Here is a 13,142-nt window from a genome sequence, read left to right as displayed (position 1 = left end):
TCTATAGGGATTGAACCAGTCATATAGCTCACATAAATTTTGAAAATGTAATAAACAAGCAGAGTAAATCTTTATGGCAGTCTGTTGATCATGACTTTTATTTAACTTGGTGGCTCCTAGAGGAGCCTTTGGTTTTTGACCCATAGAGTACAATGTCGTGCCAAGTAGATACGACCCTACAGGATTTTCCCTGCAGAGTGCAATGCAGGTACCTTGCATATTGGTATTATCAACTGGAGGGTGCAATGTCATACCAGGTAAGTATGACCCTACAGGACTTTTCCCTGCACAGTGCAATGCAGGTGTGTGGCTCTTTCAAAAAAGAGCCTTTTTGGAACAGGTCTTGCATGCTAGTCATCCTTCTTGCTCCACACTACTCAGTAGTTCAACTGGAAAAATCTACTCCAAATAACCTCCCTGAATAGAAATGTTTTGGGGCGAAGATTTTTGTGACCTGTTCTGCGATTCGGTCGGCGCACATCTTGCAACAAACTGACTGAGGTTGCTTCTCTGTTAACATTTTCATTCTGCAATGATACAATAGCAATAACAGTGTACATAATATCAGCCATACATGTTAAATTTGATGAACTGAAACATGGGATATTTACCATTGGCATACAAACACAGTAAGTCACTTTATCTGCAAATTGAGTATATAGAGTATACTGGTGGGGAGGGGGCAGGTGGGTAGATCACCCTGGTATGTATGCAGATTATTAAAGGCAAGCACCTTCCCAATCTACCTGTCTGTGACTTACCCAATCCATTACTGCCAGAGAAATGCGCATGTTGAAAGTGCGGTCAGCAAAGTGAATTCTCTTTGGGCAGTAGATGAGAATGCAGTTGTTGAAAGACTCCACCCAGTAAGTGTCACGACACTGCAATTATAGAAATGGTTCAGTGTTAAAGTAGCTTTGTGGTGATTTGTCAAAACCTTTCTTGGAAATTATTTGCTCATTGTTCAAGTTCTTTGGCATAATGAGCTAAAGGCTTACTACGAAACACAGAAGAAATACCAATGGCTGCTAATATACCAGATAGTAGTCCTCAGCAAGCTTGTACACCTTTGATTCTAAAATAAATTTGTGCAAAGCAGCCACTGCTCTTGCATTTGTAATTTTAGTCTTGCTGCACTGGTATCCAGGTTTCTTGCACTTTGACTCAGGATCACATCTACCATGGTTGCCCTACAATAATGAGTGGCTAGATTTCAGATTTTTTAAAAATTTATTTCAACACTAGGAGTAGTTGTTACTCTAAGAAATCCTTGCTTACATTTCAATAATTGATATCAATCAGTATTCTTGACCTTTTCATACCTGATCATGTAGTAGAGAGTGCCATACCTGATAGTGATCAACTACTGTGAGCAGTCTCCTCCTCAGATCATCTGGACTTGTGCAATTCTTCATGGAGTAGTAGAAGTGCCGTTTAACACTGGCCTCTAAAAATATTGGCAAATTCAATAACAGTTATGCATCTCAATATACCTGACTACCCCTGTGGAGTTGTACCTAAATATACTATTTTGTTAACTAGGAAAAAAAGATTGCAGTACGTACGCTTGTCTGATAGCTCTGAATACCACTTTTCACCTTCCCATTTCTGAGCACCACTACTTATTTCCTTCATGGCCTTTGCCACTCCCTTCGTTCCTAAAAAGCAACAAGATATTAGGTGAAATAAAGTAAGATTACTGATACACTGGAAGACAAGGCTTATGATTTTAATTCTAAAGAAATTGAAATCCCATGAAACACCATGTATTGTCTTGTTTTCAAATCCACTGAAAATATGTTACTAGTGCCTGTAAAAATAAGTACAATCATGATCTTAATGTTGCAATAGGAATTGAATTATCAGGTAATTAATTTCTTACCATGCCAAGTGTCAAATGAATTTTGTATGTTCTGCTGTAAAAGCCAGTTTTTTATTTTTGGCACAAAGTCATGTGCCACTTCTATCACATTGAGTCCTGAAAGATGTACCAGCATATGTTAATAAACTACTGTTACATTGAGATGAATACATGTAATCTGGACGCATGACAAATGGTGCGACTGTAAATACCTTTAGCTTGAACAACAGGGATAATTTTTTTAATAGCCTCAAACTCATGTGTTTGGGAGCTCCGAAACTCTGCTTTTGTCACCGTTTGAGCAGCCAGTACATGTTGGGTCCTATAAAATAGTAATGCTTCACTGTAAGTGACCACTGGAGACAGGAAGGCCGTTATCATAATGTATTAAGACCTGTCTTTGGATTTTAATTTCATATTGCACTGTTATTGCCCATTTAAAACCCAAAATCAATAAACAGGTTATTCACAATACACTTCTATAATTTGGTATCCTACTAGTTGAGGGCAGTTGTTGAATCAGAACATTGACACCATTAATATCTGGTGTTCTTTTGTGTTTGATTGAAAACGTGTACAGCAAGTATATTGTAGCATGAAATAATAATGTTACAAAGGGATATCAACTGCTGATCACCACTGGTATGTACTTACTCATAAGATATCATTACTACTGTTGAATGGTATGCATTAGCTGTCGAGTCATGGCGGCAATCAGTTATGACAGTCTAACAGAGAAGAGTACAGTATTACAAGACCTTTTTAACATGTTCATATGTATAAACTATCAGATGCATGTGCAAGTATCACTCAGAGGGTAGAGCTGTATATTGTGCTAGGTATAAATTTGATTATGCTCAAGGTATCACTGACTTATGGCCCCATGCCCCACTGGGGGCAGTAAGGATTAATGATGATGATGATCACTGACTTACAGCTCCATTCCTGTCCTTGTATGAATCAGTGTTTTGGACCTCACATATACTGCTTGCTATTGGTGCCTCTGCAGTTTGATTCACTGTGTTAATATAACCCATGGTGTCATACACTACAAAAGAAAAGGCACAGATTTCATTACAGGTACTAACATTTACATTCCAAAAAGAACACCAACAGTAACAAACCATTACCTCCTCACTCAAAAATATGTAATGATGAAGATGAAAACTACAATAGTGATAATGATGTAATGTGAACTGAAGTACAATGATAACAGTAATAATAATTACACTTTTGTTTATGTACAATTACCAATTGCAGCAATTATATAATAAGTACATACAGCTGTAATGAGGGCATGATGGAAATCAGTGTGCTAGTTTGTTATTATAGTTTACTATAATAATTATAAAATGTTTTCACATCATAGTTAATAGTATTACACAAAGAAACATTGACTATATCGAGAGCTCACCAAAATCAATATACTTGTCTCCAACATTGCCAAGTTTTGCAGCCTCAGCAAAGCCTTGGTACTGGCTTTCAAGCATACCAGAGCTTGTAAAACCATGAACCAACCTAAAAAACGATGGACAAGGTATTGTTAACAGTCCTTCCCTAATCCTGTGTAACAGTAAGTGCAGTGTTGTGGTTATGTAAGCAAAACACAGAATGTTGACACAAAATGTATATAGATAATAACAAATTCAAAGGATAGTGCCACCGGTGCATGACAAAAAATAGGGATAAACTGATAGTAAATCAGTAGTCATGCCTTGAATCCTTTTTGCGACTGTAAATTTAACTACAGCAGGTACGTGCAATAAGCTCTATTTGTTCTCGATTGATAACAGCAAGTCAAACACAACTCAGATTTGTTGGTGTAAGACCTCGTACCCATTCGTGCATTCCGGGGACGTCTGGTGAAACAACTACCCAACTAATTCAAGAAGGAAATAATAATTACTAAACCGTGAAATGACTAGCTTAAAAGGTAAGCTTGTTTGCTACTGAAAGAGCAGCACTGTGATAAAAATATAAATAATTGTCTTACCTGCAATTGGCAGTGTACTTGTTGCCAAGTATGGACGAGTTAGCCCACTTGACTCTGCCCGTTCATTCAGCACAACTCTGTCCTCAGTACATGCCCATCCATAGCTGCAGTCCCATCGAAACCGTATTGCGCACTACATGCACATCCTGTGGCAGTTTCCTGTAGCAAAACAGTAAGACTGTCCTGTCCACAGACAAAAATATTTTCATCCTCACGAGCTGGGGACAAAATCTGTTTACATGGTGGAGCTTCCCCACAGCCACTGACACTGGAAGTCGGTCTTTTTGGCTTCTCTTTCGGCATAGAGCTCAAAGACAGATTCAGTGGCATTCGCTTGCACTTCAACTGAGTGCATTTCTTTGTCATCTGGGCCGCTTTTCCCCTCATAACGATCCATGAGAGCGATCAGGAAATTGGCATTGGTTCGACCAGATCTAAGATCGGCCATATTGCGTAGCCAAACGAATCTCTCGTTTGTGGCTCTCATCTCTTCTTCTTCACCGAAACCGAACTGAAAATTCAAACTGAATTGCGGTTTGCGAGGTTTTTCCTTTCGTCTCTCGTTGTAGACTCTCTGCTTATCACACTTAGCTTTCTTTGCACAAGGCTCGCCTGGACCCAACATCATCCCACGATCGTGAAAATGGTTCTGTTTACTACAAGGAAATCCCTCTAATTTTATTCGAACTTTGCGCCATCGCTAGCACCAATGATAGAGCTCGTTATATTTATTAAAGTATACACAGACCAATAGTAAGTCTCAAAAGAACAGGGGAAGAATCAGAACAAAGGAAAACCCAGGGAAAGCTAGTGCTAGGGAAGATATTCAAACAAATGGCGCACGATCGAAAACACCTTGAAGTGTTCAGGTAAACTACACCCAATTTTCTGCATGTAAACCAGGAATAACACAAGAATACACTTAGGTTTGAAGTATGCTTTTATTGTTTAGACAAAGATTGTATTTTTTGAAGGAAAGAAGCAATTTTGATTCTCGCCTGCCAACGGCCTGATGTCCGCCATGTTGAAAATTTCGTGTATTAATTTAATCGAACGGGGGGGGGGGAAACTGGGGGAGCCCTATTTATACGGAGCCCCCGCGTTTAAGCCTCCAACATTTAAAGATAGGATACTAATTTTCACTTGCATTGAGATGACCATTACATACTAATGTTGACAAACGATAATTTTATCATGGGAAGCAACAACTGACAAGCAGATTTGAAATTCACAGGTTCGCAATAACAACAACTTATGATTAGACTGTCGTCATGAAATAAAAGGGAAGAAAACAACAAAATTACACTGACGAATACAATTGAAACAAACACATACGCAAAACACAAACATATACAAGCGTTAACTGCATGCTATCTAAGAACGTAAAGGACTTTGTGTCTTATCTGTCCTTATTTGAACTTAAAACGAAAATAATAATTTATCAGTAGGGTTTAGAAATAAAGATGCGCTAAAGCGCAGTCAGTGTTCTGTCGCACTTTGTAATAATCATCGCACTTTGTAATACCTGTCGCACTTTGTAATACCTGTCGCACTTTGTAATAAAACTGTCGCACTTTGTAATACCTGTCGCACTTTGTAATAACACTTGTCACACTTTGTAATAAAATAGCTGTCACACTTTGTAATAACAAGTTGTCGCACTTTGTAATAAATTAAGCTGTCACACTTTGTAATAACAAGTTGTCACACTTTGTAATAAACTTTCAAATTTCCTTTGAATAGGATATTTGGTAGTAATTATATGACTTAACTAATCCCCCAGGGCACAAATGCGTCCTTCTTTGATATTTTACTTTGTATACTAAACTGAGGAGATGAAAAAGAAACGCGTTCTCCCCCACGCTTCTCGCAATTGTTATTTGTCTTGACTACGATGTATCGCGACAGAAACACTTTGTCATCACGAATAATGACTTAAAAATCGGTTTTGTTAAGCCACTCCATTGGCTAGGTACTAGTCTAATTTATCGTGCAAATGAGACCCTATTGCATGTTTAATTTGTAAATGATAGCTTAATTCAGGTATTAAAAAGGTATTTATCACATCTTAAATAAAGATTCGAATTTTAAATATACTGGCATCTCCTGCGGATGAAAATAAAAAGGTTTGTTTCCGTGGGAGTTTTAGAGAGGACGAAACTGGAAAGCAACTTGCAGGGACATAGTGTATCAGTAAAAGAGTAGAGGACACATCTTGCTGGTATTTATAACAGCTGTACAAAATGGTACGATCCGGAAATAAAGGCTTTCACTGGGAGTCTTCTAAGAAGGGACAGTTAACTATAGTTGAATAGAATAATTGTGAAATAGTATCGTATTTTAATTCAAAAATCGCATTGGCTTGACATAAGCCAGAATATGGAACAGCAACCATCATAGCCGTAATCAGTATATGTGGTATTAAAGCATTGAATCAGAACCATTGAATAAAAGTCTATTTCAACCTTGAATAAACAACAACGAACTATAACATGAAACGGAATTAACTAGTTGTTTATAAATACTTAATACACAACTGAACGAACAGAATGTTTCTCTCTCCTCAGTTCAAGGAACTGTTTTTTGTTTTAAAGCAAAAAGTCATTAAAAGACCATGGGTGATTCTATTCTAGCCGAGTGGATAATAATGACAAAGCAGATTTCAACAAAATGCTACTTTTGACTTTTTCGCCAGAATATGTTGAGGATGATAAACCATCCCAAACCACGAAATCGCAGATCCAGCCAAGCATTTGCCCAATTTGGACTGGCAACTATTCGCCGTACCTCCAGCACAACACCACTCGAAGATCCAAACTTTTTAATTAGGCTCCTGACGCTAACGATGCCAAGTTCACCACCCTCAGAGAAGTAAATACTCGGGAGCATCGAGACCAGTCTATGGGTGATATCACGAAAACGGACGTTGACTGAACATAGGTTATTATACATCCGGCATACATGGTTAGGCCAGGAAAAACCAGAAGATAATAACGCCTCGGAAAGTATTTTCTCTAAAATTTCATTCGGGAGCCTTTCTATGGGGGTGGTTGCGTCGTTCGTGGAAACCATTCCAACGGTCTCGTTTCCAACAAAGTGGATGGGGATTTGTATACGATGTTGATCTTGTTCAGGCACCTCTCTTTCCTTTCCCATATACTGGCCGTGTGCGTAATCCTCCTGAGTAGATAACAAATCCACGCCATCATCTTCCACCTCTTCTTCTGCCCTTTCTTCCTGCTCATCATCTTCCACCTTTTCCACCTCTCCATTTGTCTTTTTCTCCTGCTCCTCCTCCTCCAGCAACACTCTGCCGTCCACACATATGTAGTGTTCTCCGTGGTTCTCTGCATAATGCCCCAGCTGAACTCTTGCAGTGGGTATGCTAGAAGAGGGAGAAATTACCGCTGTGGCATCAGGTCCCAAGGTCGAAATTACAACAATTTCAATATTGTACAAATCTGCTGCCACTTGTAAAGTTATTTGGTCACCATAGGTGCCATTCTTTGCCATTGAGTGTAAATATTCTGCCCAGGGTGTGGCCGCAAAAAGCTCCAAAGGCATACCTTCACTGTTGTTTGGATCGTTCGTCAGGTACTTTATAATTTCTTCCCGGACAGTTTCTGCTGATCGGTGTATACCGAGACGGTTTAACCAGAAGCACAGTGCCCCAAACTGACAGTTTCCGTCACCTGGTGGATTGTACATGAGAGACAAATCCATGTCGGGAAAGTCTAGATCCAGAAAACGATCGCGGGCTGTTAACGGTATGTACATTTTTTTTCGAAGTTGTTTTATTTTCTGCTGTTTTATTGTTTTATTTTCTGCTGTGCTTCCTCGGTGGCGTTTTCTAATGCTTGCAATGTCTTCTACCGAAAACCATTCTATGTGTTTAGAAGAATTTGGAGGCCTAAATCTGACTTTATATGTATCAGGATTTGTTTTTCTCTTCTTTACTACTGTGCCTTTAACAACAAACCTTCTTTTCGGTGCAAGTTTACCTCCTTTTTGCGGTCTGTAGCGTACCAGAACGTGCTCTTTTACTTTAAAAGTTTCCGCTTTGTGGCGTCGCTTGTGGCTCTTTACCATTCGATCGTTAAGCTTCTTGCTGTAAAGCTTAGCTCTCCGTCGGATCTTTTTTACTTTCTTCAGGTGGCAGGCCAATTCCCGTTTATTTGGCGCTGTGGTAACCATGTTATCATCAGAATCTACACAGTCCAGCGACGCCTTCACTAATTGATTTGACTTCCGCCCATAGTATATTTCGAAAGGAGACCTCCAGCCAAGTTCTTTACATTCTTCATTCAAAATCCGGTTATCGTCTTCAAGATTCGCTGCCCAGTTAACCCCTTTTTTACCCAGGGATACTAAGTCGTACATGATTTTTTTTCTTAATCGTCTGTGCGATCTCTCAATCTTTCCCTGCGACTGCAGGTGGTAGGGTCTCGATTTAATTAGTTTTATTTTTAACTGTTTGCAAAGAGCTCTAACCTTCCCTTCGAATTCTGTTCCTCTGTCACTTTGAAGGCGATCCGGTGGACCGTGCTCGCTATAGATCCTCTGAAGTGCCCGACTAACATGTTAGCTTGACTTTTTTTCCAGCGGCCGCAACCACAAATACCTACTGAAAATATCCATTACGCTTAGAACATACTTGTACACATGCCTGTTGTGGTTGACAGCCTCTTTGCTTAAGTCCATCAGGTCAATTTGATGTTGACCTTGAATGGTCCTGGCGGTTACTGGCCTTGGCGTGGCTTTATTTGTGAATTTGACATTGTGTATGCGATACTTCGCTTCGTTGTTTGTCACTCGTAGGATATTTCTTTCGCTCAGACCTGCGAAGCCATCTGCGGCTCGATTTCGCAGTTTTTTACATCCACCAGCTTTTGCTTGATCAAACGTTTTTGCAACAAGACTTGCTATCGACGACTTCTTAACTACTTTCTTGCCATCAAAGTACAGTGTTGGGGTAGACTGAGGTCCAAGGTGTAAGCTATCACGTTGGCGCCAATAGCGCACTACTGCATTCCTCTGTTCGCGTGTGCGTTCTGCCACGGGCACGTTAAAATTTCCTTGTACCAGCAGCAACAGCGTCTCGTAAGCCTCGTCGCTTAATGAATGAAAATATCTCCCTTTCTTTTCTGCTCCGAAACTGCAAAAACACAGCATAAGGCAGCTCATAAAGGCTAAGATCCATTTATATGCCATACCGGCTTTATCGAAGGAAAAAACTATGAAGTTGCACAATAAAAGAATAGTCTTATCATAATAGAAAAGCCGGCTCCTAGGCGTCAAAATTGACACAAAGTTAAATGACGTTTTTCTCCAAGACCGCCCATAAGCGGAAGAGCCTATGGTGGAGTTGTTCATATGTTCACTATCCATGTACTAATTAACTTTATTATAATTTGTTTAGCTTTATTATTATTATTATTATTATTGTTCTTATAAATATTAACCCTCCAAGTTACGACCAGTTTAGGTGCCATGGCGACTAAAATTTTGCCTCTGGTGACCAGGCTTGAAAATGAGTCGCCAACGTGGCGACCATGAGATGTCGTGGGATGCCGTTCGAGTAGAACCGAAAACGAATCTGTACATTATTATTTAGGCAAACGGATGAACACACTTTTTAGTACATGCAGTTGTCATTTAAAAAAAGAATAAAGTAACTTCATGAAATCGCGACAAGGTGAAATAAAAAGAGCAAAAAGAATTTTGGTATTTGTCTTGTAATGGTGTTCAAGGTATCCCGACTTTTAGCCATGATTGTAGCAACTATTTTAAATCCTGTGTCTACTCCCCCAAAAATTACCTCATATAGAACATGTGGCAAGTCACTTGAAGTCTCCATCTCCCTTACTAACCCTTGGACTCAACCCTCTCGCGTATCTTTTTATTTTTACCAGGAGTTATTTGCCCTCTGTTCACTTATTGCATTCCATCGTTGCTAAGCAAGCTGTGTTATCTCCAAAATAACAATTGCGAGAAGCGTGGGGGAGAATGAGTTTCATTTTCGTCTGGTCAGTTTAGTATGCAGAGCAAAATATCAAGGAAGAATGTATTTGTGCCTTGGGGGATTAGTTAAGTCATATAATTTCTACCAAATATCCTATTCAAAGGAAATTTGAAAGTTTATTACAAAGTGTGACAACTTGTTATTACAAAGTGCGACAAGTGTTATTACAAAGTGCGACAGGTATTACAAAGTGCGACAGTTTTATTACAAAGTGTGACAGGTATTACAAAGTGCGATGATTATTACAAAGTGCGACAGAACAGTCGGGCTAGCTTACAGTCATACATTGTCGAGGTCTTCCTTGGAATGAATCCGTTTGGGTGCACCATCAGGTGAGGTCTTAACATAAATCTTCCTGTCCATGGACCATACACTGACCAAAAGTCCATCTTTTCTCATTTGGTTGGCTTCTTTCATTAAATCTTTTCGGAAGGACATTAGGTTTTTGTTGATGTATAGATGTTACGCGGCCAAAACCGTGACTGTTGGGGAATATGGAAACAACTGTGTAATCCTCACATTTTTAAGTTCAGTTTGCTTTTTATAAAGTGCAGTTTTCTTCTTGTGGCTGATAAACTTTACGATTATATTCTTCGGTTTGTTCTTTCCACTGTATAATTTATGTGAGATGTCGATATCATCTCTGGATCAGAACATTTAACACCTCACCCAACTTGATGACCACATCTTCTGTGGAAGTATACAAATCTTCGGGGACGCCATGAATTTCCAACAAGTTCTTGCGTCTATATATCAGTAGCACGATCACCATACCCATTCATGTAACGAGCCCAAAAAAATTAAAATTTTCTAATTGGGGGCAAAATCACTTCTTTAGCTTTATTTTATGCTCAAACTTAATGATCTACAATTTTTTGGCAAAATATTACATTTTCGCCTAGTTTAACTGAATTTTTAATTCACCCATAATCCCTAGTGGGTGTGGTCTTTATATAAATGATCAATTTTTCAAAAGTTTTATTTCACTGGTACAAGTAAAAAGTAGAAATGAAATATCTTGACCTTCACACAAGTATTTTACATTACATGGAAGCTAATATTTTCTCATTCAGATCAACTGGTACTTTAAAAACTGACTTTCTCCCCCTCATTACAACATGAAGGTCAGAACAGATGTGCCTTACAGTCGCTGCATGAACAATTGCAACTTTTCGTTCATCGAGTTTGTAAGTCATGTCAATTAGGTTGTCCCGGAGAAAGAAGTGTCCTCTAAGCACTTCCTGTCCTGCAGTGTAAATGCTGCCATAGTCATCTGCGGTGTTATCTGCCAGTTCTTCGACTCCGTTACTCTTCACTCTCGGAAGATAATAGTCATAACTTGCATCATCATCAGCTGCTACGGCAACCACACTCTGCTCTATTGCTAGGTCTGCTATTTTAACAGCCGTGTCTGTTGTCACTACCACATTGTTGTCTTGTGCGTTCCTGGTGGTTGCTGGTGATGCTTCTCTTTCAATATTGAGCTCCTGCCAGTCATCTACCCACTCTGAATTTTACATTGGTTGCCAGTTTCCAGCAAGCAGTCAAGGCAATAGCAGGATTGGTCTCGTTTAAAAACCTTGCACTGTTCTGTAGTGCATTTTACAGCATGGATTTTTCAAATGCCCTTCACTTTAAATTTTTGGTCAGGCCTGTTCCTGTCTACTGAATCTTCACCAGTTGCAGGGACATAAAAAAGGCGCTTCTTCAAGTTTATGGACTTTGTTCTGGATAAGTAGCTTGAGGCTGATGGCAAGGTTAAACTGTCACTGAGGTACGCATGGATGTCCTTTGCACTTTTGATTGCAGCTGATCTACGCAGGACTGCCTGGCTCACTTTCTGCTAAACATGAGACCCAGCAGCATCCTGTTCACCTTTGGCATGCGAGGTTTCAAAGAAATTACGCTGGATTTTGTAACCAAAATCTGCTACACAACAAGACAAATCTTGTAGGCAATGGAGGGATTTATATTGGGCTGCACAACTATCAGTGAACTCGTGTATAACTGTGATCTGTTGACCAAGATCCTTTGTGAGATATGTGTTCAAAAGTTCCTGCACCCTATGAACTGAGTTGTTATCTTGAATAACATCATCAGAAATGACAAACACATGCTCCTTTACGACCTCTGGGTTCTCCTCTGTACTTTCAATGCCATCATTCTTTTCTGTAGAGTGGCGGTAGAGAATGGTGACATGCAGGGAAACCTTTGCCACATCAAAGTACTCAGACTGTGTTTCATCTTGAGACCTGCAGGTATATCCCTCTGAGTAGTCATGTATAGCGACTGCATGATCCAGTGGTAAATGCTCAAGGAGACTGTCGAGTTGTTCTCGTTGCCACTTGGCCATAAAGGAGTGTAAGGGATAGTCTTTAAGAAGATACTTGAAGTATCCAAACATTTGCGATGGTGGGGTCTCCTTAGTTACAAGGGCAAGTTAGTAGTCATATACGCTGATAGGGGCAGTAACCAATCAGGAGCCAGGGATTGTACCACGTGACCAAGATTTTCTCATACATTCTCTTAAATTTGAAAATCCAAGATGGCCCCTTTGGTAGCAAAACATGGCGCCCGTGATGTCACAGTTCGCGCATGCGCAGATAGGGTAACATGAAATCGAGGTTGATCGAATAGAACCAATGAGAGGGTTTTTGGATGGGATAAAAGGGTGATGAGTTGGTGAGTTTGGCATTGTTGTTTGGAGATCACAATGACGAGATGGCTTCAGAGGAGAGCAAGACGAAGGTGGAGGTGATTGAGATTCCTTCAGGATCGCTGCCAGACGAGATTCAGAGAGAGGAGTTTGCAGCGAGAGTGCTGGATGCTGTTCATGAGGGTATTCTTGGAAAGATAATGAAGAACGCCGTTTCTCACGCCATGGATGTCGTTCTGAGGAAAGAAATTACTAAGGTGGCGGATGATGTGCTGAGGTTCCGAAAAATCCTGTCTGAGAAGATGCTTGCAGACCAGTCAATCTCGTTTAAAGACCCAGTGTGTTTGGAGAAGTTGCCGGATGGATTTGAGGCCGGATGGGATGCGTGGAAGAGCAATTGGGTCGACAGAGAAGAGTTAGCGTACCAAGCATTTATCAAACAAATTGTAAAACCGCCATCAGAGGAGTGAAAAAACATTTTATTCATGCCTGTAACTAATAAAGATCCTTTAACGAGAGAATGTACATGGTTTGTTGCGTGATTTTTTGCATCATCTTGAGTGCTTGCACGTCATTGGTTCCCAGGTGCACGAGGGATAGCATCATGGTT

At 39.9% G+C, this 13,142-nt stretch overlaps 1 protein-coding gene and 1 pseudogene across 2 annotated transcripts; both read right to left on the bottom strand.

The window, feature by feature from the left end:
- Positions 1-372: 372 nt before the first annotated feature.
- Positions 373-5,300, bottom strand: LOC145500556 (uncharacterized; annotated as a pseudogene). The gene is made up of 4 exons (XR_014051113.1): positions 3,873-5,300; positions 3,276-3,379; positions 2,797-2,909; positions 373-1,978 (listed from the first exon to the last, which is right to left on the bottom strand). The product of XR_014051113.1 is annotated as an uncharacterized LOC145500556 (transcript).
- Positions 5,301-10,154: 4,854 nt separating this feature from the next.
- On the bottom strand, positions 10,155-12,312 carry LOC145501114 (uncharacterized). Its single transcript, XM_081480668.1, has one exon. It carries the CDS (start codon positions 12,278-12,280, stop codon positions 11,720-11,722), a length of 561 nt encoding a protein of 186 aa, XP_081336794.1. The 5' UTR covers positions 12,281-12,312; the 3' UTR covers positions 10,155-11,719.
- Between the last annotated feature and the right edge of the window lie 830 nt (positions 12,313-13,142).

The sequence above is a fragment of the Orbicella franksi genome, chromosome 10 (genome assembly GCF_964199315.1).
Source record: "Orbicella franksi chromosome 10, jaOrbFran1.1, whole genome shotgun sequence".
NCBI lineage: Eukaryota > Metazoa > Cnidaria > Anthozoa > Scleractinia > Merulinidae > Orbicella > Orbicella franksi.
Note: the sequence above shows the minus strand (reverse complement) of the source record. Positions and strands in the feature narration are given on the sequence as shown.

Bases quoted from the DNA above. Each gene is read 5' to 3' on its own strand.
- LOC145501114 (XM_081480668.1), bottom strand. From the start codon at position 12,280: ATGTTTGGATACTTCAAGTATCTTCTTAAAGACTATCCCTTACACTCC.